Genomic DNA, 26,010 nt, shown 5'->3' on the forward strand with positions numbered 1-26,010 from the left:
ATTTGGTATATAATTTCCGATAGCCTTGAAGGCAACACATCCTCCGCTAAGCTAGTGGGCTGCAAAATCACCTTCATCTCAAGAGAACGGACAGTGTTGTTAAGCTGCTCATTTAGGTCTTGCTTCTTGGCCGCAGAAAAATGCTGCACCCGCAGAGATCCCTGTCCGAGCTGCCGAAGATGTCCGCTGCCAGTCAGGTGGAAAGAGCCGTGCTGGTAAGCGCCTCCAACAGGGAGACACACAGGGACAGCCTGCTGAAACAGACAGCTAGCCGTCTCATCCTTACATACCCCAAATGTTGCTGTGGGACATCTTGCCGTCCAGTTCTTGGTCGGCATAGCACGACGCCAGTCTAAATGTTTGTGAGGCGCGAGGGGAGAAGGAGCTCGCGCTGTCACCGCGGCCAATCAGAAGGCCCGCGCGGTGACAGAGCATCACTGAACATGGAGGCCAGTCCAAAACTTAATGAGACAAATACATCAAAAATAGATCAAATGTACAGATGTTTGGCAAACGATTAAAATGCTGAACTTGATTAGACACTACAGGTATACAATTATTAGGCAATTGAGTATTTTTACCATATCAATACTTTTAGACATATTTTCTGACTCCAAGCTGGATAAACTTTAATGCTAAATGGATTTAAGCATGGCAGGTGGTGTGTGTCCGTGTAATGAAGGAGGGTGTGGGCTAAGGAGGTCAGCGCCCTATGTCAAGATGTGCATTAGGCAGCTTCTTTTCTTTAGCTTTAAAAGACTGAAAAGTCAAAAATGACCTAACGTTTTTCAGAGGGATGCAGCACTCTTGAAATTGCTTAGATATTGGGGCGTGATCACAGAACCGTCTTGTTGCAAATAGTCAACAGGGTCGCAGGAAAAGTGTGGTGAGAAAAAAAAAGATGCAAGGATTTGAAAAGAATCAAGCATGAAGCTACCAGGAACCCATAATCCTCCAGTGCTGACATCTTCCATTACTGGGCCTGTGGCTGGATTAGTAACGGGCACAGAGCTCCACTTCGAGTCAGATGCCAGCAAGGTGGAGGTGGGGTACTGGTATGGGCTGGTATTAATAAAGATAAGCTCGTTGGACCTTTTCAGGTTTAAGATGGGCTCAAAATCAACTCCCAAACCTACTTCCAGTTTTTGGGCACTTTCCGCAAGCAAGAAGCAGGAAGTCTGCATCTTTCAGAAAGACAATGATTTTTATGCGGGACAATGCTCCATCACGTGCATCCAAATACTCCTCTGCATGGTTAGCCTGAAGCCAAATGAGAACTTGTGGGCAGTTCTAAACAGAAGATTTACAGTGAAAGCAAATAGTCCACCTAGGAACAGTGTCTGGGAGACGTGGTTGCTGCTCCACACGAAGCTGATCGCCAACAGATCAAGAAACTGACATGAATGGAAGGCTTATCACTGTTATTGAAAAGAAGGGGGACTAAATTGGTCGCTGATTATTATTATTTTTATGTCATAAATGTTTATTGGAAATTTTAAGTTGTATGTTTATAATTCTCACTTTAAAGAAATAAAATAAAGTGAGACGGGAAAATGTTTTGTGAAAAGTGTTTTTCATTTAGTTGCATCAAAACTGCACAATAATAGTTGCCCAATAGTTGTGCACATAAGGATATTTTCCTAAGGAAGCCAAAACCTGACTTTTACATACTTAAACATTTCTGTCTGAGATTTAACATTTTAGATTACACTGTAATTGGTAATTAATTGATATTATCCTATCCTAGTATATATTGTCCTAAAATGAGATCAATAGAACCTCGGCTAAACAGGGAAACAGAACAACCAAATTGTTTTTTGTTGTCTCGCAAAACTGTTCCTACCAATAGAACTGTTCTACATGTTGTTCAATGTGTTTTTATTGGAATTTTATGGGATGCAGAATTCTGAAGTGGAAGGAAAAACGGCGCATGGCTTGTCTAGAGAACAGAAATCTGAGAAATTGAGGCATACATTTGAATGAAATTTTGTTGAAGCACCTTTCAGTTATAGCTGTGAATCTTCTGTGGACCTCTCTACCAGCGTTACACATTCAGAGACTGAATGGAGAGTGTCTGTAAACATCACTTTTCAAGTATTTGCACAGATTCCCAGTTGGATTTAGTTCTGGGCTTTGACTGGACCATTCTAACGCATAAACATGCTTTGATCTTGACCAAATTTTCCTGCGGGAAGGTGAACCTCCACCCCAGTCTAAAGGCCTCCCTTTTTATGCCTAAAAAGAACATCCACAAAGGATGCTGCAAACACCATCATGTTACCATAGAGATGGCATGTTCAGGATGATGTGCAATGTTGGTTTTCTGTCACACGTAGGTTTTAATGGTAGGTCTGCCGTTGCTCCATCTTCTCTCCATGTTTAGATGATTGATTGTGAGATGTTCAAAGCTTTGAATACTGTTTTAGAATCTAACGCTGTTTTAAACTTCTCCACGACTTTCTCCCTGCCCTTTCTACTGTGGTCCTTGGTCTACACGATCCTGTTTGTTCTCTAATGTTCTCTAACGAACCTCAAAAGACTAGAAACAGAACATCTGAACTTAGATTAACCAACTGACAACTGGACTCTGTTTAGCGATTAGGTTACTTCTGAAGGTAGCTGGTTGCACTGAACTGTATTTAGAGGTGTCAGAGTAAATGGGTCTCAAGACAAAGGCATGCAGCACATTTCTGATTTATGTAAAACTACATGGTAAAAACTGTTAATTACTGTCCCATTACCTCACAATGATGCACTACGTTATGTTGGTCCTCAGGTCCTGACCAGTTTGCAGCAGAAATTTGACAAAGCGTAAAAAAGTTCAGCGTACTCTTGTAGAGGCTTCGTAAGAAGTAGCATCCAGGTGCTTGTATTGATCTTACAGATATTCACTGTGATTCTCCCATCTGTTAGGAGGAGGAGTTTAACTGGCTGCTGAAAGAAGAAGTTCACGCTGTCCTGAAGCAGCTCCAAGAGATCCTAAAGGTAAGAGCTGCGATTTAGTGATGGACAATTAAACATTATACTAACTTATCAAGAAGCAGAAAAGTCTAATAATAATAACAAAGGTAGTTTTTGAAACTGAATGTGGCCAACAGGCAGTATGAGAGACCACCATTATTTAACCCTTTCAACTCTAAACCTATTTTTAGTTATCTGCTGGAGAAACTGCTTCACCATAATAAAATGTTTATATCTTTGCAATCACATGGTCTATTTGAATACCTTTGGTGTCGTATTAATGTGAACACTTCTAAGATGTGTTAGGGTGGATGAATCTCAGTATATTTGTTACTGGGGGGAAAAAAAACCATGATGAAAAAACATATTTTAGGATGAGGATTCCTTTCACGATGATTCTAATGATGTTCTAAACCTCTGTCAAATTATAGTATAATTTGTGTTTATTGTCTCTGCAAATATGTATCTTCATAACGTGAAGCAGAAGGTAAGTTTATTTATATAGCGCTTTTCAGCAACGAGACACTCAAAGCGCAGAAGAGGTTTTAATATGAAGACTTTTGAGGCGAGGTCTCCAAAATGCCCAATTTGCCCCCCAACTCTACCATTTGAATATTCTAATGTGCAAGAATGTATATTTTTTTACTGATGGTGCTTAATACATCAAAATACAGTAGCTTCTAGCATTCTTTTGAAACCGAACAGCAAAAAACAAAACAAGCTGTGACAGAAAATTAGTGACAGAAAGTGCTCTGCATTACGTGCAATATTTCAGCAACAGTATGGATGATGTTCTCAGGCATGTAAGCTTCCCCCTATTTCTGCAAAGCTAATAATGGTCATTATGGCCAAAGACTTAAAGTTCAGTTTCATCACACCACAGGACAAGTCTCCAGTACTTAAGGTATTTGTCCCTGGGTGCAGTTGCAGGATCATTTCCCCGACTCTGTCTTTCTGCCTGACTTTTGTACTATTATGAGCAGACATGTTGCCGACAGTGCATGACAATGGATGTGATGTCATCCACCCAGTTGTTGCCAAGCTACAGACACAACACCTCAATGGGTTTGTGGCATTATAGAATAGAATATATTACAATAGAATCCTTTTATTGTCATTGTCACAAGTACAAAGAAATTGAAAAACATTATCTGGTCTGTGCATGACCAACAAATGATTAATGTAAAATAGAAGTTTGTTAATTAAAAATTATTAAAATAAAAACACATACTTGTATTTGTACTGATCACACATTGCCATTATTGCATCTCTCCTTACAGTCTGGCTGTGTTGAGTTTAGCTGTTGCTGGATAGAAACTGTTGAATCTGCTTGTCCTTACTTTAACTGATCTGCAGCGTCTGCCTAACAGTAACAGTTCAGAGTGTGACCCAGGTGAGAAGTGTGCTTTATGATGTTATGAACTTTTTTGAGACAATCAAAGGTCACTGCTAAACAAGTAAAAAAAAAAAAAGCAAGGGAAGGGAGAGAGGAGATTATTGAGGAGTATTCAAAATAAACTTAAAGTCAAGATAAGAGACAACAAGGAGGTATACAGAAAAAACTAGAAAAGGCTCCAGGTCCATATGGTGTCAGCCCCAGAGTCCTGAAGGCCTGTGCAGAGCAGCTCCTTGGCATTCTGCAGAACCATTTCAACCTTAGCCTGACCCAGGAAAGGGTTCTAGGTGCCAGTACCAGGTTTCGGTACCAAAGAAAACTCCTCCATCCATCTTCAATGCCTATAGACTTGTTGCCCTGACATCCCACACCGTGAAGGTCCTAGAGAGACTCGTGAGAGACTGAAGGGTTGTGTGTCTAACCAGGTAGTCAGGAGCACCACAGGGAACTGTACTCTCGCCGTTCTTTTTTCACTCTGTACACCTCAGACTTTCAGTACAAGACAGACTCTTGTCATCTGCTGAAATACTTAGATGACTCTGTAGTCGCTCGGTGGGTAAGAAATGGACAAGAAGCTGAGTACAGCGAGCTAGGGGACCACTTTGTGGCATGATGTTAGACTTGACCTGTTAAAATCACAAAAGATTTAGGACTTGACTTGGAGTTTCACACCATGGACTCATGATGTGGACTGGAATCGTTTGTCTTGAAAAGGCTTGAGGTCTTAAACCGAGCAGGAAATGTGTTACAACTGAACTGTGCCTGGTGTGTGATCCAGCCCACTCAGCGCCTCTGACCATTTGCTACTATTTCCTCCTCCTGTTGCTGCAACAACATTGCTGCTTCAACCGTGTTGCTTCCATGTTTTTCTCCTGCATCCTGCGATGACAGTGAAGACTCCAACAATGATGGAGAGGTTCTGTCATCCAGCAGTAGGTATGTGCAAAGTTGGAAAAAGCAAAACAAAAACTGTCCAAACAACATGTTGGCTGCTTTTTAGCAGAAATCTGCACGATAATGTTATAGCACCTTCCGTTAGACTTTAAATGCAGACAGAAGCATGTTCCTTTGGGCCAGTCCCTAATTACAAGCTTGGAGACAGCAGGCCAGCAGCTGTATTCACATTAAGTACGGGATGCCAGAACTGCCATAAATGTTTTGACTTGGTGTTGGGTGATGGACCCAGGGCAGAGTGCTCCAAGATGGAGAGGACCCCTGACGTCTTTCCTGAAGACATAATGAAAGTGTTTTTTTTTTCTTAATACTAATAATAATGGTGGTAGTAGTAGTAAAAAATGTTTTATTTTACCTGGCTGTCCATAATGTCTAACAGATGAGTAACCCACAGAAAATGTGTTCCTTTGTTATTTCAGTATTATTAATATATCCCAAATACGGGGGACCCTCTGTATTTTCCTTAAGCTTGAGTAAGGAGGTAAATTCAATCCATTCCTTCACCTTAGAGCTAACACTCATCATGGCAGAGATATGTAAGAAAATTAACACTTGACCTCTGAAGCTTTGTGGCACGGACCGCACATGTCATGCTCCATTCAGAATAAAACGAGGTTGAAGGTGAAAACATTTCACGCACAAATAAATCACCTTTTCACAAACAGAAGGATGGGAGTAACAGAATAGATAAGATTAAAAAAAGGCAAGAGAAATTAGAGTTACAAAGTTAAATTGTCTGAATTAACACGTGTTTTTGAGCTTTTTATTGAGTCCAAAATTGTATCTAGGTACAGTTTTAGATCCTTTACAAAGAGGTCAAAAAGTTTTTTCCTCTTCATTGTTTTACTCTTATGAATCTGAGAAACAGAATCACTTTAATTATAAATGTTTTCATTATGTACGCAGCCATTTCTGGTGTTACGTGAAGCACTTCTTCTCTTTTACTACATTTCCACTGGTTTCCTAGCATACTGCCCCCTGTGTTTTCTGTGAATACTGCAGTAACATCTGCGTCAACTATAAATGCTTAGCTCTTGTTCAGGCTTGTGTGCCGTCAACAGAGTCCTGCACACCACCTCAAAGCGCTACTATGACTGAGCCTTTTGATTCATCTGTTTTTTGAGATGAATGATAAGGATGACACTTCCCCTATCTAGTTGTGGGAGACATTTAAAGCATATCTAAGAGGATATCTTATAGCCTCTCAGTCCTCACAGATAAAATGCAACAACTTGGGGTGACTACAACGAGATGAAGAGACACACAAGTTGGATGTGGCGAATGCTGCCAGACGATGCAGTGAGAAACACAACAAATCTCAGCCCTTAAAACCAACTTCACTGAATCCTTTCTGAAAAATAGGAAAGATTTGGGTCCAAGGAGGGTGGGATGTCTGTTTGGCTGGAGGGAGGAAAGAAGGATGATGAGCTTGTTTCTGAACTGAACCTGTTGAAGAATGTGTTCCGTTCTTTTGCTCTGTCCAGACTTCTTCATATATGCTGCCATCTTTAGTGGCTTAATTCTGGAACAGAATAATCTAGTTGATCTGCTAAATAAAATGCTGTGATGGTGAATGAAATGTTTCTTGGTTTTTGTTTCCAGGAGGCGTCCAGACGTTTCTCCATGTCCACACCAGGCCTGGAAAGTCAGATGAAGCAGGAAAACTTCATCCTTGGCAGCTCAACGTAATATTTCCAAAGCTTTACCTATTTGTTTTAAAGCCAAACTTTTTAGATGGTGTACAGCTACATTGTCTTCCAGTTAGCTGCAGCTTACAGTAAGCAGACAATGTTTGTTAGAAAACAATGGCTTTCTGTGTGAGGAAGTGGCAGATACATGGTCTAAGTGTTTAGGTGAGTCCGTTTTATTGTCACCTCACATAATAAGTTTTAACTCGCTTAAGCTAAGCTAGTTTTGTCAGTGTGTGACAAAGATTCAGCTAATCAAAAACAGTCAAGGCTGCAAGTAAATAGCAGGTTAATAACATAAAAGATTTGACAACTGAGTTTATTGGCAGTATCTCTGTAACCAAACCTGCATTAAATGTCAACGGGCTGGGACTGGTATGGGGGAAATTTACTACCAAAAATCAAGGGTACATATTTTCAATTTGAGAGCAGGATTTCCTTCTGCACTCAAACATAGTAATACTTGCACTCAAAACTTCTGCTTTCCTTCAAATATACTCTGTTCTCTGTCAAATCTTTGTTTCTGTGCTCTGATCTAAAGCTTCTTGCATAGATGATTTCTCTTCCAGCTTGCTTCATCCTCCATGCGCACAAACCTGCTCTCTGCTCAGATCAAAACTGCGCTCTCAAGTTTCTTCTCTGCTTGCAAATTATTTTTGCTCTCTCTCAGATTAAAGTCATATCATCTCCTAGCAACCATGTCAGCCAATAGAATGACTATGTGCAACTGCTAGGTCACAGGCTTAGTTGGGGTGCGCTTGTTTCCTTCTACTGAGCGTACCTGGGTTGCTACTACCCTGACACAGGTCATATGGAGCAAAATCTGGAAGTGTTTCTATGCATCCGGTGCGCGTCGCAATTTTGTGAAATAGGTCAATCTACTTCAATGGATAGCTCAACTCAGCAAAGTATAATGACAATGGATAGTTCAAACTATCCTGAAGTAAGTGATTTTAAACATTCAGTAGTTTAACATCTACATCTGTTTCTATCAACATATACAACATTAGAATAAAATATGACAATCAAACATCTTTTCAGTGGAAGACATATTTAAGAATTGCATTGTAAATTTGCTAATTCATCTAGTATATCAAAGATAAAGTTAATGATTTACAATATCACTGTTATAACAATATTTTCAGTAAAATGGTGACAAAGCTAACCTTACATTTTAAGTGTTTGGTCCTTGTTGGGTTAAATTAAACACTTTTTTTTTTTACTTATTAGGATAGCTGTTTATGATATCTGAATCTTACATTTTATAAATAAATGCTTATTCTTCATTTTCCATAATTTAAGTGCTTCACAATAAAATAACTGTAATGTTATACTATCTACCATTGTGACAGACTCTGCTGAGGCGTCAAATTCTGTAGCAATTTCTGAGGCAAATGCAATTTGTTCTCACTCATCAGTTGTAGCAACACAGGCACAGTCAGTAGAAGGAAACAAGCGCACCCCAACTAAGCCTGTGACCTAGCATTTGCACATAGTCATTCTATTGGCTGACATGGTTGATAGGAGATGATATGACTTTAATCTGAGAGAGAACAAAAGAATTTGTGAGCAGGGAAAAACTCGAGAGGGCAGTTTTGATCCGAGCAGAGAGCAAGTTTGCGCGCATGGAGGATGAAGGAAGCTGTTAGAGAAATTATCTATGCAAGAAGCTTTAGATCAGAGCACAGAAACAAAGATTTGAGAGAGAACAGTATATTTTAAGGAAAGCAGAAGTTTTGAGTGCAAGCAGAATGAAATCCTGGTCTCAAAATAAAAATATGTGCTCTTGATTTTTGGCAGTAAATGTCCCCCATAGACTGGAACCTGTGACAGCCGCGTCGAGGACTAAGGCCTCCGTACATGGGTCGCTTGCTTTACTCCTGTGCCGCCGGCGCGCCCACAAAAAGCAGCTTAAAGATGTTTTTAAATGAGAAAGGTAACCTCAAAACTTCATGTGTGCATTCTTCAAGAATAAGCCTACATTATAAAATGAGCTCCGGAGTTTTCAGACAGGCTCAGCGGTTGGAGTGTGTTTTCCCAGTAACCGCAGCCTGATCCTGCCATATCACTGTCATTTCTGCTCCCTGCTGTTTGCTGCAGCTGAAAGTGGATATAAGGCATTTTGGAAAATCTGGTCAATAACAGTAACAGAATATAAACTATTTTATAATACAATAAAAAATGTTTGACATTTTAAGTGAATGTAGCTATTTTATAAACTGTCAAGTCAGGTTTATTTATAAAGCACTTTTCAGCAACAAGGCACTCAAAGCGCTGTACACGAGGAAAAACATTCCAATGATACAGAAAATCAAACAGAAAAACAAATCAAATGACATTAATAATCCTTGGGAGTTTACTGGTAAGAGCTGGTTCTAATCCAATCTTTCTAATAGAGGTAATTAGCTCATTAAGTCCTCTGTGGTAAAGAATTCATCTTGTGCTAGAAGAAAAATGATAATATTAATCCTTGAGGTCGCTGATATGAGACAGCTGTGGTCCTACCATTCAAATAGTAACAGTCATGGCCGCTCACTGAAGTCTAAGTAGAGAAGCTGGGTCACTGGTAGGTCCAAACTTTTTAAATACTAATAATGTTTGGCTTTCACTGGTATGAAAGTGTTGTAATACAATCCTTCTAAGAAATCTAAAAATCTCTGGTCATTGGTGTAAAAACAGCTTAAATCAAATACTAATAATAATTGGCTTTTGCTGGTAATCCTTCTGAGAAATCTAAAAATCTATGAAAATTATTGAAATCACAAGTTTAGGTAAAGTAAGATAGGAGGAAAGAAAATCATATTTCAGCCTCTATTTTTAGCAGAATAGAGTCTGAAATAGTACAAAAAACCTCAGCAGGGGTGAGCAACACACACATAAGTAAAGATTTAGCAAGAGTACAGTGGAATCTTGAGGGTGTGAATATATTAGTCTGAGTGTGTTTGCAAGAATTAGACTGTCAACACTGATAGAAGCGCCATTGTCCTTGAGAAGAGAGGTGGAAGTTTTATCAATCGGCTGCATTGTCCTATCAGCACACAGCTGGTAGTGTCGCCGAAGTATTTCCTTACAAGTTAATTTTATCTGTCTGCGCAGAACATTTTGGGCATGTAAATTCATAGTAAGAAACGTATTATTATAGAGTCCACTTTAATGATCAAACAGAACCCCATTTCCTTATATAGTATAATATATGATATAATATTCCTTGTATAGTATAATAAAACCACACCATCCCTAAGACTGGCATTTCATGTAAACCTAACTTAGTGGAGTGTGAACTCTATTATTTTCCATTCTTCATAGAAGGAAGGAAGGAAGAAAAGAAAGAAAAGTCCTACCCTACATAAGGAACCATTTTGTCTGAAATTGAAGACCTTGAAAGCTGAAAATATTTGGGTAAAATTGTGTCAAAACACGCAGAAAGCTTTTAAAGTCCAGCTAATGGCTGAAACTTCTTGCAATGGAAAGGGGCTACAGAGGGACTCTGGGATTTCTGAAGACACTTGATTTGTTTGACACAGATTTTATTTCAGGGTATCGGAGTAAAGAGACATGAATATAAATGTACTTTACACTTTTCAGATTATATTTGTTAAAACCTTTTAACACAATGTCTGTTTTGTTTGTCTTCTACTTGACAATTCTGTGACATAGAATCCCAATAAAATACATTGGATTTTGTGGTTGGAACGTGACTAAATGTGAATAACGTCAAAGTGTATGAATACTTTTATGAGACACTGGACTTGTTGGAAGTTTACTTTCTTCTGGAGTGTCCCAGTTTGCATTACTCTACATAACTTTATGGAAGCACTTTTAAAAGACTGATCTCTTATTCATTGGGTTGTTTTTGCAGCATGGATCAGGTGAAAGGGGTGCTGACTCTGCAGGGAGAAGCTCTGACTCAGGCTGTGAGTAGACAATATTTCCCTCATTGCTCCCTCAAACACTGATTAAAGGCTGAATGACAGCTTTCAATGTTTAACTTTTCTCAACAGGACATAAACCTGAAGGTTGCCAAGAGCGGCCAAGTCCTGCATTTTCAGTTGAGAGAAGACAAACAGTGGAAACTCCAGCAGGTATAAGTGTTCAGTGTCTATTTTCAGTTCCTTCATGTTTAAGGAAGATGTTTTCAAAAAGTAAACAAATAAGATTATTTAATTCAACAACATGTTAGAAATATTTTGCAGTCGAACCAGTAGTCCTACAGCAAGTCTGCTTGTAATAACGTGACATATAAATGCTGCAGATGAATTAGCTAGCCTTGCCTGCCACACTTCCTGGTTCCTGTCTCCTCCTGTGTGCCATTTCCATGGTCTCACTGAGTTTGCCTGTGTGTTATCTCTGGCAGATCCAGTTTCATTCCACAGTTAAAAGACTGACATGTTTGGTTAAATCAGTGGGTTCCCAACCTCTTTCCCTGCTTCTATAGGCGATATAAGCTGTGCCCTTTTCTCCACCTTGGAGTTCATCTGCGCACATATCCATATATTTGCACTGATGGTTGCAAGCATGCTCGCAAACAAATGGCAAAAAGAAAACTTTGCTTATTTATCGGTTTAATTGGTAAAATTAGACCAGTTTCATGTTTCTTTAAAAACTAACAGCCTTGCACTTGAAAACAGTGCTTATAATATAATTTTATAATATTTTCACCATTCCAATTCCATAAACACACTGCTAAACTACAACTATCTGTGTAAAAGCAGCATGTTGATCAATTAAAAAGATCCATTATTAGGTGAATAGTGAATGTTAACATGCAACCTTGTGATTGTATTGCTCACCTTGAATGCAGAATATAAACATACATGGGAAAAAGCCTGGATATAAATTCATCTGTTATTGCAGCAACATAATCTCACACTGAGAAGTGTAAAATAACTTAATTATATTGATTCAGTGGGGGAAATTCCATATTAAGAAACACTTATTAACAAATTTACTGATGGCACAATTGTTCGTCCCCCTGCTGTTACTCCATATGGCCCACCGAACTGTACCTAAGCTGGGGACACACTGGACTAGTGCCACAGTCTTCACTGGTTTTGGAAAGACTTGGAGTTCCAACTAACAGGCTGGTTTTTAATGACTGAAAGGCTGCCTGAACAGCTGGACCTGCTCAGGATTACAGACTACAGGATTTATCAGACCAACTAAAGCCAACCAAATGCATCGAGGTCACAGTTTAAAGGGTAAACAAACATGCCACTAGGTGGCAGTTTAGAAGACAGTCTCAGAATTCAGGCTATATTTCTGTTCCACTCCCCTATAAACTGAAAGAGGTGCAATTTAGAATGTGTTTCATTATAAGATAGGCGACTGTGGCTCAGAAGGTTGCAGGTTCGATTCCAGCTTCCTCCTGCCATATGTCAATGTGCCTCTGGGCAAGGCACTTAACCTCTAGTTGCCTACCGATCTGCGTATCGGTGTATGAATGTGTGAGTGTTAGTGAGTGCGATTGGGTGAATGTGGCTCTAGTGTAAAGCGCTTTGAGCGGTCTGTAGGACTGGAAAAGTTCTATATAAGTTCAGTCCATTTACCATTATGGTTTTTATGTGTTGACTGTATTCTTTGTTTTGCTAATGTCAGGTTCTTTGTTTTTTTTTGTGGGTTTTGGATCGACTGGACCGGCAACATTGGCTGGAATCTAAAACGTGTAATGTTTTTGATGCAGCAGACATAATGTTTGGGCTGAATTATACAAAAACTGTTAGAATTTATGATTAATACATTTATTTAATTTCGAAAATGTTTAATTCAGAAATATTTTTGTCTTAAAATTAAGACCCAACTTAACCACATTGTTTTAAAATTAGACATGTTAATTTTATTGCATTTTTAAATTTATAATCAATTAGATAAGTTACTTTATTATCCATTAAATTGACATAAAATGGAAAATTTCTTTCAGCACCTAGCAAGAAAAGACTAACTAGAGACTGAGATGGTCATGAGGCATGGAAGAAAGCTGATTTGACATCTGATGAATCTTTTCTGTACTGTTGTTAATGCTTTGGATCATTATGCTGCTGATGACCCATTTTCAGTTTACCAGGTTTTATCTAAAATACCCTGATATTTTCAAAGAGTTCATGATGTCATGCACTCTGACAACGTTCCCATGGTGTTTGGAAAAGAAATTGGCCCACTGCATCATGGATCCTCCACCATACCTAAGAGTGGGCATATTTCACCAAACCCCCCTGGAGGGGTTTTTGTAGAAGAGTTCCAGTTAAAGACCTGGCTCAGTTCAGCAAAGGTTTGTGATTTTAGGACAGAAAAAGCATTTTTTCATACATTACTCCCAACAACAAGCTGACGATAGTATCTTGAGGTTGTTATGGAGACTAAGATGCAGTTCTATAGTAATGAGCTTAGGAGATTCTTTTACCTCCGTTACCATCCTGCTCGCTGAGTATGGAAGATAAATATGGCTCCTTATCCTGCCTGGTGGTCAGTAGCTTAAGCTTTTCCACATCGACATCTGAAGATGGACTTCATCTTGAATCTCTATCATTATTCCTGTTCTTTTATTTCCTCAGATCCAGGATGCCAGGAACCATGTAAACCAAGCTTTGCTGCTTCTAAACAGCCGTGATGAGACGTACCAGTTCAAGACGGGGGCTGAGGTTAATAAGGTCTGTCTCTCTGAGCTTGGTGGCACCTCGGGGTGCAGCTGAATGTGGCTACTCTCTGTGATAATGACCAGATGTTTCTGTTCACCCTAAAGCTCATGGACGCAGTGATGTTACAGCTGACACGTGCACGAAACCGCCTCACCACTCCTGCATCCTTGACTCTTCCAGAACTTGCAACCAGTGGTCTGATGGTACGGACCAGCATGAGTAGGCCTTTCACACAAGCTCCATTTTTAATGCTGCAGCAATACCTTGCATAAGTATTCATATTAACGTTTTGTCACATATTACAAGCATAAAGCTCAATGTGTTTGTTTCATCCAAATTTTATGTGAAAGACCTACACAAATTAATGCATTGTTGTGAAAGCAGTAAATAAAATCTGGGGGTTGAGAAGTGATCTATGTAGTAGACAGAGTTCATCTGCTTGTAACTGAATCTGAGTCTGACTGCAGATATTCTGTTTCTGGCCTCAGAGGTTTGTTAAAGAACATCATAGAAAAAGCAGCATCTTGAAGACCAAGGAACACTGCAGACAGGTCTGGAAGAAAGTTGTGGAAAAGTTTAAAGCTGGGTTAGGTTCTACAACAATATCCCAAGCTGTGAACATGTCACAGAGCTCTGTTCAGCCCATCATCTGAACATGGAGAGAGGATGGACCAAGACATGGATGTCCAACTAAACAGACAGACTGGGCAAGACGGCATTAATCAGAGAAGCAGCCAAAAGCTGCAGAGATTCACAGCTCAGGTGGGGGAATCTGTTGGCGAAACAGACAGGGAAAGTCTACCCTCTCCAGCACCTATGGACGAGTGACAAGAAGAAAGCTGTGTAAAGGATCCCATAAGAAGGTCTGTTTGCAATTTGCCAGGAGCCATGCAGGAGATACAGTAAACAGGACGTAGGTGCTCTGCTAAGATCAGACCAAAATCAGGAACTGGGAAGCTGTTCAGAGATGATGGGAAGATGGATGGAACTTTATACAGGACAATCCTAATTGGACAGGTTTTCCTTTTTGTGCCTTGAGATAAAATTAGCTACAAATCGGCGTTATATAAATTAACCGAATCCTGAAAAAGAAAACGTTAGAGGCTGCAGAATACATACCCAAAAAGACCTGCAGCTGGTACTGCAGCCAAAGGTGGTTCTAGTGTTAACTTGGAGGAGCTGAATATAAATGCACACCACACTTTTCAGATTTGTATTTGCAGAAATATAAAAAACAACAAAAATCATTTTATTCTGTACTACTTTATCTTGGCCTGTCACATAAAATCCCAATGAAATACAACGAAGATTATGGTTATGTGACAAAGACTGGACAGTTCCAGGGGTCTGAATGCATGTGCAAGGTGTTGTATCTACAGGGTGTAGAGTATAGAGTACAGGTGTCAGCTTACAGACATGAAGCCATGAGATGTTGTTTCACACCTTTTTCCATCTGTCATTTTAACACCAGAAAATGTTCACTCCTCCTATGCCTGGTGATGTGATGGTGAACTTTTACATAAATTTAAGCAAACTGTGTCTGACTGTCTACCAGCTACATGTGCTGCCACCCAACACCACCAAGGTTAGAACCAACAACACTTTAATGGATCCACCTACAGCTCACCTGCCCGCTGTTTTAATGGTTTCCCTCCTGTGTTCTTAGAACTTCAAGCCAACAGGAAGCTCAGTGTTGCACAATCCTGGAGCGATGTTGTAAGTTTGCTTTTCCAGATTCAGTATAGCCAAACTTGTCTGTCTGCTGTAAGGTGGCCCCTTTTGTACTCATTAATCAATGAGCATCTTGAGAGTTTTTTATCCATCCACCTATCAGATTAAAATCTATAAACATTTACTGTGTGGCTTTTATATATATATATATATATAACAACAGGACTGTTTCCAGCTCTACTTTGGGCAGTCAGAAGCCACTGTCACCCAGTTCATTAGAGGTTGCAATGCTGTGAAAAGTATTTCCCACATTACAGTTTTTCTGTTTCTGCTTCTATAACACCTAAATGTTTCAGATCATCAAATAAACTTTAATATCAACAAAAGATAAGCAGGGTAAATACTAAACTCAGTTTTTAAATAATGAAGTCATCTTTTAAAGGATAAAGCTATGCAGACCAACCTGTGTGTGTGAAAAAGTAACTGCCTCTAAACGTAATAACTGGTTATTCCACCCTTGGCATCAACGATGGCCGTTTGAAGTCAGTCTTTTACGTCACTGTGGAAGAATTCTGGCCAATCCTTCCTTGCAGAGTTATTTTGATTCCATCACATGTGAGGGTTTCCCAGGATGAACTGCTTGTTGAAGGTCATGTCAAATAACCCGAGTCAGATTTAGTGTTTGGACCCTGATGCCTTTCAGAGGCTTTGGATCAATAAAGTTAATCACGCAATTAGTTTTATGTCTTGAGCTATTCTTTTTGTAGAGCAAAACTGCCCTGGCACATGTAGGCAACCATCTGCTCTTTATGGTATGCCTGAACACCGGACAGGACACGTAAAAAAAAAAAAAAAACATTTTGTGGACGAAATCGAATTCCTATCCTTAGCAGAGGGGGTGGCAAACCAACGTGGCCAATTTGTGTACCAGTGTGTCGTGCTTCTCAGATGTTAAGTCAGAGTTGACATCTATAAAAACCTGTTTTTGACGTGTTTTTGATTGCTCCAGGTAACTTGCCATAGAAAGAGTTTTTTAATTTATTTTTTATTTATATAGCGCCAATTCACAACACATGTCGTCTCAAGGTTCTTCACAAGTCAGGTTCATACATTTCAATTAATCGTAACCATTGAACAGTTCAGTCAGATTCAGTTATTTATTCAAATTGGATAAAAAGTTTTTCTATCTAAGGAAACCCAGCAGATTGCATCCAGTCAGTGACTTGCAGCATTCACTCCTCCTGGATGAGCATGTAGAGACAGTGGACAGTCACTGGTGTTGACTTTGCAGCAATCCCTCATACTGAGCATGCATGTAGCGACAGTGGAGAGGAAAAACTCCCTTTTAACAGGAAGAAACCTCCAGCAGAACCAGAACCAGGCTCAGTGTGAGCGGCCACACGACCGACTGGAGGTTTGAGAGAACAGAGCAGAGACACAAAAAGAACAAAGAAGCACTGATCCAGGGAGTACTTTCTATGGGAAGGAAAAGTAAATGTTGGTGGATGTAGCTCCTTTAGTCGTTTCATCTAGAAAGAAAGAACAGATAAACTCTGAGCCAGTTTTCAAGGTTAGAGTCTGAAAGAGAGAACATAGAGTTAGTTACAGTAAAAGCTCAGTCAATTTCCATGTCTAGGAGAGAGAAAGGGTTAAATACTAAAAGACAGGGCTATGTGGATCATCTGTAGAAGGTGAGCATTAAGTTGTTGCCAGCAGAAGCTTTGACGATACCCCTCTCCAGAAAGGTGTCACAGGCAGACACAGAGTCAGGCCAGGTGTAGCTTCTACGAAGAGAAAAGAGAGAACAAAGTTAAAAGCTGAAATAACAGCAAATAATGCAAAATTGGATGAGTGTCTTGCGTAGCTCTGTTTCCGGGCTGTGCTCTGAAAGCAGTCCTGCAGCAATGCACCAGCTTCCTCATTCCATACCCACAGTGTCTGAACTACAGAGGCTTGTTAGCTGTAACCATCGTCTAAGAGATGTAGTCACTCTACTTACATGTCCATGTGTAGATGTATTATATCTTAGTGGCAGCAAAAACAAACATGTGGTTATAACACAGTGCTGCATCCATACTGATAACCTTCTTATGCCCTTGAATGACTGATACACATTTTGCTCTTAAAACAGAAGAGTCCCATAGAGGTGGCTGCAAGAATCAATGTATTTATTCTAGACACATTGATTCTTCTTTTTTTTATACCATATTTTCCGCACTATAAGGCGCACTGGATTATAAGGCGCATAGAATAGAAGCTACTGCAGTCAAACGTTTGACTGGGGTTGCGTTATGCATCCACTAGATGGAGCTGTGCTAAAGAGAATGTCAACAAAACAGTCAGATAAGTCAGTCAGTCAAACTTTATTAATACACTACAAACCAGCGTTCTGATAACTCCATTCACTCTCATGGTAAGGTCTCCTCTACATAGAATTCTATTGAATAGAGCCAACCGCACGTTAGGAATGCATTGGAGTCTATGAAGTTGAAGTTGAAATCAAACGTTAGTTAAAACGTGAAAGGGAACTTTTCCCTGATTCAGTAAACACGTAAAAGAAACAGTTTGATGCACTAAATCAAACGTTAGTACTGTTAACCTTTCCTGTTTCTGTCCCCTGACCGTAGTCTGATGACACAGGGGCCGAAGTTACTAGTTTCCTCGGGGTTAACTCCCTCACTCATACGTTGCTGAGTTGAGCATGAAGAAACAGCATCAAAACACTGAGTTGTTGACGAGATTCGGGGTTCTTTTTAATGACTTTGCAGCACGTAAAAACACAGGGCTTACAGACTCATACACCGCTGCTCCGGTCGCCGTCTCTACCCACCCCACACACACAATAATACCGACGTCACTCCTTCACTCTTGATTCTCAGCTACGGCAGCACACAGCGCCACCTCTGTCCGGAGGAGTAATGTCAACATCTTCCATACACACACGAAACATACACCCCACACACTGAGCTTCTAATCACATATAGTTCAGGCAATTCCTGCAACAGTACATTCAAACGTTATACACACACAAGTGGTGTTGGACTAGGAGTAAGCACAGTACAGGTGTTTACCGCTATTCCTTCGACGACACCCCTGACTACGGTAGCCGTAATGCTGCAAGCGGTGCGGCTTTGTAGTCTACCAGTCGTACTGAAACATTTTGACAGAGCGCCGTGTACAACCAGTATGGATCAACCAATTAACCAATTGATCCATATATAAGGCGCTCCGGATTACAAGGCGCACTGTCATTTTTTGAAAACATTTAAGGTTTTTAAGTGCGCCTTATAGTGCGGAAAATACGGTATATATATTTTATTTTTTCTTCTTTAAAAATATACAACCACACACAATGAGGTGCAGATTATACAGATTTGTTTCTTTCACAGGTAGTACATGGGTATCAGACATATCCTGGCCTTCTAGGCAAAATATATGTTCTCCATTTCTCCAAAATTTTGTTGAAATTGTCCATTTGAAGTCTGTTATGAAATGCGATTCATTCCATAATAAATATCGAATGAACAAGATTATAACGGATTTTTGTGCTGCCAACCTCATCGTGCCAAACAAACATTTAGTATTTTTATCCACATCTATAGAGTACCAAGTACCAAATAATATTCATCCCAATTGAAAGTTATCTGCACATTTCAATATTATTTTCAATTAAATTTGAATCAAGTTCCAGAAGGTTTGTATTAAGGGGCATGACCAGAACAAATGAAAGTGTTTTACTCCCTCTACGCCACAGTTTCTCCAACAAGTAGTTAAACCAGAGTTGGGTGAACTCTGTGCTGGAGTTATAAAATATCTTCCAACCAAAGCTTCTTTTCCACTGCGAAGAGCAATACTTTAACCAAATGTCCTCCAATGATTTGCTCTCTTTTTTCCATATTTGTTTAAAAACATAATCACAGATATTAAATTTCTGAAGATCCTTATATTATCTTGATATTATTAGCTGAATCATATAGATATGTTTTGAAAAAAATCTTCAAAATAGGTATTTTAAAAAGATTCTTAATGTTTAGATATAAACTATGCATATGATGACGAATTTGTAGAAATCTGAAGAAATCTCTATTTTGTAGTTAATATTCTCATAATGGATTGAAAATTTCCTATTGTCCCTTTATGAATATTGATACAGTATGAAGATAGGCCTTTGCCTCTCAAAATGTTAAATGTTGCATCTGTTTTTCCAGGTACAAAATCATAATCATAAGAGGCCCAACACAATAACTTTATCTCTTCCTGCAGAGTATTTCTAGTTATGTATTTCAGTCATAGTTTCAAAGGTACGTTAATCCACCGATTGTTTTGCTGCAACTGCTCTTTAATGAGCCTTTTATCTCCAAGTCTAGCTTGTATCAGACAACCTCCAGAAAGGCACAATTCTATTTCTTTCCATCTCGCTTTATATTCTAAGTTACACCAGCATACCAGTATTCTGAATTGGGATGGGATGTAGTAAACCTTGAAGTTGGGTAAAGCCAGGCCGCCTTTCTCTTTTTCTAACTAAAGAGTTTCAAGACGCCTTCTCGGTCTTTTTCCCTGCCAAATAAATCTAGTGATTGCTTTGTTCCATTTCTTGAATTGTTTGTCTGAAATAACAATAGGAACAGTCTGGAACAGGTACAGTAACCTAGGCAGTATGTTCATTCTCTACACGGGATTCAAAATTAAATATTGGTATTAAATCCCATCTTCTAATATCCTTATTAATTTTTAGCCACAATGGCTTTAGATTTACATCATATAATTTAGGTAATATAATACTCCTAGATACTTTAAACAATCCAGGTCCCAATTTAAATAATCTTAGAGGTCAGTATTTGGCTAGGTTTGTAATTTAGGCTTAGTAATTGTGTTTTAGCGATACTAAGTTTATAGCCAGACACTGAGCCAAGTGTTTCCAAATAAGAAAGGAGCTTAAGGAAACATGGATCTGGATTTGTCAAATAGACTAAAATATCATCTGCAAAAAGACTAATCTTATGCTTTTGTCCAAACAATTTTACTCCTGTGATGTTAGCATTCTGGATTATCCCTTGACTCAGTGCATCAATAAAGATAGCAAATAATAACGGGCTACTCTGACATCCTTGTCTGCTTCCTCTCTGTAATTCAAATATTTGAGAGAGGGCTCCGTTTATTTTAATTCTCGCTTTTGGACATTCATATAAAGCTTGAATCACTTTTATAAATGATTGATTAAAACCAAATTTACCCAAAACCTTGTACAGAAATTCCCAATTTGCCTTTTCAGCATCTAGACTAATAAGTACCATCTCATTTTGATTTTTAACAATATGATCAATGATGTGTAGCGTTCGGCTAATGTTATCCTGTGTCTGTCTATTTTTTACAAAACCTATCTGATCCAAACTAATGATTTTAGGTAGAATACTCTCTAATCTTCTAGAAATAATACATGTAAATAATTTATAGTCTTGGTTAAGCACATTTATAGGGCGGTGATTACCACACTCAAGTCTGTCTTTACCCTCCTTAGCTATCAATGAAATGGATGCATCGCTCCAAGATGGTGGCATTACTCCATTTTGTAATACATAATTGAATACCGTTTTCAAAGTTGGGACCACGAGATCTTTCATCTGTTTATACCACTCTGATGGGAAGACGTCCAGCCCTGGTGCCTTATTAGTTTTGGACTCTAAAATGGCTTTTTTTATTTCAACTTCAGTTATTTTTGATAGAAGACCCTCGTTTTGATCAAAAGTTATTTTAGGCAAATGAATGGTATCCACCTGCGATGGACTGGTGACCTGTCCAGGGTGTACCCGGCCTCCCGCCCATAGACTGCTGGAGATAGGCACCAGCTCCCCCGGGACCCACTATGGAAGAAGCGGTATAGAAAATGACTGACTGAATTAGATCCAGACAATCAGTCATTAGTTTAGACACATTTATTCCTGCTGTACCTTCTAGTCACTAACTTACTTACAGCTTCTTTGGAACAAACCAGGGTTATTCAAACTGTCCTGTGCATGCATTCATTCACCAGTAGGAAATATTGTCTTAAAATCCTGGTATCAGGTACTGTAGTTTGACTTTTCGGGACACTATCTTCCACAGTGAGCTCAACAACAACCGCTTTGAGGTAAGCCATGTCCACAAAGTGGAGTGTGTGGTGCCATGGCTCAGTGACACGCTGGTGTTCTTCACCATCTCCCTGCAGCTATGTCAGCAGCTCAAAGACAAGGTGGGTGTTGTCAAAGCTTCATCTTAAAGCTGTAACACCTCCTAAAGCAGAAGCACTCCTTTCTTACAAGGCTTTGTTTGTTTTTATTTTTGCCTTAAATTTTTATATGAAAACTCCAGAACAAATTCCATTTTGAACATATAAAATAATTACATGTAGGTAGGTCAAACTATGGTGTATGGTGGAAAAGGATTAAGGATTAAATCAAACAGCTAGTTTCTGTGGAAGCACACTTCCATAATTACAGATGGACCCTGAACGAACTGTAGGACCTCCAAGCCAAACAAGGACGATGATCCTGTCGCAAACTCCCAGAAGACAGAAATCATGCTTCTGGGATATTATCACTATGGTAGAGCACAGACTGTGGAGGAATGAGCTGACATGCTTATGTCATATTTAATGATACATTTTCATTAATATCAAATCTAAAGCCCTTTGGACACTTTTTCTGTTTAATTTCTAACCGAAATGAAACGGTTGTATTCCTAAAGATTACGTTAAACACAAAGAACGTTAAACACCAACTCAATTAAGTGTCTTAAATTGCTGTTTGCAGTTGAATTCAAACTTTTATTCATTCATTTAATTTCTAATTAGTTTGGTACAGTCAAAATTAAATAAACTGTCTGGTCTAAGGTTTTGCATAGGAAAACTAATCCCTGTAATAAGGTACATTAACTTTAGTTCAAGGTTCACTGATTCATTTGTCAAAAACTATGAACCGTTATAGAATTTTAACTATTCTGTTCTAATAGCACCAATTCAATATAAATGTCTTAAGCCACTCTACCAAAAAAAAAGTCCAAAATCTAAACACAACAAACAGAATCCCTTGCCTTTAGTGGTGCAGCCTAGGTTCAGATTGAAGAACAGAGGGGATCTGCCTTTTTCAGTGGTAGCCCATAGACTCTGGAACCAGCTGTCCATACAGTTAGTATAAATCCTGCCTGGAAACTCACTTTCATTGAGTCCCATCAACTTTTTTATCTTGACTGCTTTTTATATCTTGTGAAGCACTTTGGTGAACTTTGTTTTTAAATGTGCTGTATCAAAAATGAACATTGACAGTTAAAAAACTGTCAAGTGTGTGAGCTTTTCCAGAGTAATGATCTGTTTGAAGAATTTGAGTCAGGCTTCAGAACTCATCATAGCACTGAAACAGCACTGGTGAAAGTCACTAATGATATTCTCATGGCCTCAGATAACAGACCTGTCTCTGTACTTGTTCTGTTAGATCTCAGTGCTGCATTTGATCCAGTCACTTACCTGAGCTTCTGTCCTTTCTCCCCTGCAGATATCTGTCTTCTCCAGTTTCTGGAACTACAGGCCGTTCTGATCCAGTCGAACCTCCAGAAACGGGTCTTAATCAAACTAACCACTCAAGTGTAAGGGATATCCTGGAAAGCTTTTATTTTTCTATGTGTTTATCATGCATTTAGTCAGCCTGAACTGTTGCACGATGATCTGAGGAAACCAATCTGACAGCAGATATCAATATTTACCATTTGTGTTGTAGTCAGTGATTTTTCATTTGTGTGTGTGTGTGTGTGTGTGTGTGTGTATGTTGCAGCTTATGGTATCAACTTGAACGTCTCAATAAATGAATGTGATTATTTGAATTCTTTAAGTTAAAGCAGTATGTACCTGGTTGTTGTCCCAGGTAGGTACTTATCACTCATCATGTTGAACACTAGTGTTTGCACTCAGTATAGGACTAAGCATCATCACAGTGGGTGTTTTTTTTCCTAAAAAGACTGAATTTCCTCTGATCCGTTTCTAGTTGTCCTTGTTTCTCCTGTTCATCCTTCAAAGACTTCAATTGTGCTCTTAGGTTAACACGTACCACTCACCATTCCACCATGGTTAGCTCTTATCAGCTTCTAAAAATAGTCAATGTTATTTGGTCTGGAAGGTGATACCTTCAAGCTACAGAAACAGTCAAATTGGCCGTCGACCAAAACTGGTCAATTATTATTTTTTAGCTTGACCAGCTCTGACAGGTGGCCAACCAGTTAAAATGGCGAAAATCTGATCTATTTTCTAGTCAGTGAACACAGCTCATTTAAAGGGTTAGTTTGGATGCTAATTGATGTAGTAGTGCATTCTCTATGTAAAGGGAAGTGACAGTTCCCAGTCAAAACAAGTATCTCCCCTGCAGGCAGAATTCCGGCAGGGATCAACAGAGGTTGCTGAGCAGCCCTGAGTTTTCTATCCAATATGGCTGCAATGCATAGAGCATGTTAAGAAAGTTGCCAGTAGAAACTATTTCCAAGCACTTCTGATGGTTTTTATCTCATTTAACCACTGGCTTACATTTTGCTGTAAAATATCTGTTTGTAAACATTTTCCTATGTTTGAATTCATAAAATGGGGAGAGATAAATATATATCAGTTTGTAGTGATAATAGTGGTTAGCATCCCAAAATGACTAATCCCGATTTTCCAACTAAAACATTCTGAGATCGGGTATAACATCATTCCCCGCTTTGATGTCCAACTTCCGAGACAACTTGAACGCAGCATTAGATGTTAAAGAAAGTTACGAGTGTGAGGTCTGCATTTATTTTGTCTTTGTTTTAAATTGTTAGCTAAGCCCTGTTTTACAGCGACTGGTCTCTCTCATACACAGCATGACATTACATCTGCTTCCGGTGTTAATAATAAATTACCAATAATAGGAAGGGCTGTTGACTGTAGTTCTTCAGATATTGACTAAAATTAATATCAGTAGGTCAGAACTTTACAAAAATTGGAAAATGGGATTCAACCACAAATCTCTGATTGTTGCTTTTCTACTTCAAGCCTCTTTGTCCATTTTTTTTATACAATGCTGCTTTTTCTTTAAAAAACAAGCAACAACGCAAACAATGATCAACATGTCTCTTGTAAATAATTTAGTCATCAATGAAAAGGTGTTTGTTCTTTTGACAGCTGGTCATTGTCCTATACTAATACATGAGGAGTACGTTCTTTCTACAGCTACCGGTGTCTGCACACATTGATCAGCATCACTGACCCAAGGTGGCCCTGGACCTGCTGATATTGTGGCAATGAGTTAATGATCAGGCTAAGGGATGAGAACAAGGCAGCTCAACTGAAAGCACACTAAACCCTCCTCACCGTCCAGTGGACAGTTTCTCTACATCATCCTCTGAGTGTCTGTGGAGTGGGGCAAAGGGAGGTTTTCTGTTTTTTCATGACTGGGTTGTCAAGAACAGGAAAAAAAATCCCAGATGTGAGGGAATGAATTCAGCACTTTTAGGAAAACATTCCTGCTGTGATCAGAAGGTGTTTCCTGCCCTTTTACTGAGCAGACAGAATCATCTGTTTGAGACCCAGCTCCAGAGTCCACTTCCTGCAAAAACATTTGCAACATGCCACAAATGCTCACAGGAAAATTGGCAGTTGTTTTGGTCCATACTGAAATCATTTACATCAAACTTACAAGGCTCATCTTCAGGCAGGTATTTGTTGTCTAGTGCTAACTCCAAGGTACCAGATAACCAGACAGAATCGGGGTTTTCGGTTCTGCAGCAACAGAAAACAGCAACTGTTTTAGGAAAATTACAGTTTTGTACACATTCCTGTATTTAACCCACTTCTAAGCTATTTGTGTTATTTGATTCTCTTTGTCTGCTGTGTTAGTATTTATTATGCTTCTCAAGTGGTTCATCTGTGGAACATTAATCTAATCATGAACAAATGACTTCATAACACTAAGTGTAAATCTGTTATGAGAAGCAGTCTGTAATATGAAATGTGAAAATGATTTCTCTGTGCAATAAAACTCCTAATGAACCCGTTTGTGTGACTCTATTTTCATTGATTTTCTTTGCTTTCATATGTTCATATCCCCTAAAGTTTTCACATTTTTCATTTTACAACCACATACTTCTGTGGATTTTCTTCGGATTCTGTGTGACAGACCAACACACAGCAGTGTGTGAGAAGAAAATAATGCACGGTTTCCAGAATGACAAATCTCTAGTGTGGTTTGCATTTGTGCTCATCTTTCTCTGAGCCTGTACTTTGTTGAACCACAACTGGCTACAGTTCCAGCTGCAGCTATTTTGGACTGAAATGATGTGATTCTGTTTTAAAATACCAGAGCCTGTATGGTGAATGTCAACATCTGAAGATTACGATGTGAGAAGCTACAGCAAAAACCCAGAACTTGTACAGCTAAATATTTACTAAATACTCACATGTAAAATCAGTTTGAGCTTGTGTGGAAAATGTTTACTTGTGGAAAATTCTCACAAACCTGCTCTGGGGAGTTGTCAGGGCAACGGACTCTAAGTATTCTCCAAGTACATTCAAATAAACAAAGTTAGGCTAACGTTAATCTACATGATTTGCTAGGCTGCAGTAGTTTTATTAGGAACTTTATTAGAACAAGGAACAACAGATAAGTCAGTTATATAAATACAACAATAGGCCTACAATTAATCATACCTCCCAAAAATAATCCTAGTA

General features: G+C 39.0%; 1 protein-coding gene across 2 annotated transcripts; it reads left to right on the forward strand.

Annotated features, from left to right (window-relative positions):
• On the forward strand, window positions 1-25,338 carry LOC124862996 (protein rogdi homolog). Of its 2 annotated transcripts, XM_047357224.1 has the most exons (12): window positions 1-215; window positions 2,914-2,985; window positions 6,914-6,996; window positions 10,859-10,913; window positions 11,001-11,081; window positions 13,548-13,643; window positions 13,736-13,834; window positions 15,103-15,216; window positions 15,298-15,347; window positions 21,405-21,531; window positions 22,829-22,919; window positions 24,514-25,338. In XM_047357224.1, exons 1-11 carry the CDS (start codon window positions 141-143, stop codon window positions 22,868-22,870), a joined length of 894 nt encoding a protein of 297 aa, XP_047213180.1. In that variant the 5' UTR covers window positions 1-140; the 3' UTR covers window positions 22,871-22,919; window positions 24,514-25,338. The 2 variants fall into 2 exon arrangements, with proteins under 2 accessions (XP_047213180.1, XP_047213179.1); XM_047357223.1 differs by having other exon boundaries at window positions 2-215; window positions 22,829-25,338.
• The last annotated feature ends 672 nt before the right edge of the window (window positions 25,339-26,010 follow it).

The sequence above is a fragment of the Girardinichthys multiradiatus genome, chromosome X (genome assembly GCF_021462225.1).
Source record: "Girardinichthys multiradiatus isolate DD_20200921_A chromosome X, DD_fGirMul_XY1, whole genome shotgun sequence".
NCBI classification, from domain to species: domain Eukaryota; kingdom Metazoa; phylum Chordata; class Actinopteri; order Cyprinodontiformes; family Goodeidae; genus Girardinichthys; species Girardinichthys multiradiatus.

Coding starts and splice junctions, on each gene's coding strand:
- LOC124862996 (XM_047357224.1), top strand. CDS start 141: ATGCTGCACCCGCAGAGATCCCTGTCCGAGCTGCCGAAGATGTCCGCT. Junction 216..2,913: donor AGGTGGAAAGAGCCGTGCTG/GTAAGCGCCTCC, acceptor CCCATCTGTTAG/GAGGAGGAGTTTAACTGGCT. Junction 21,532..22,828: donor GTCAGCAGCTCAAAGACAAG/GTGGGTGTTGTC, acceptor TCTCCCCTGCAG/ATATCTGTCTTCTCCAGTTT.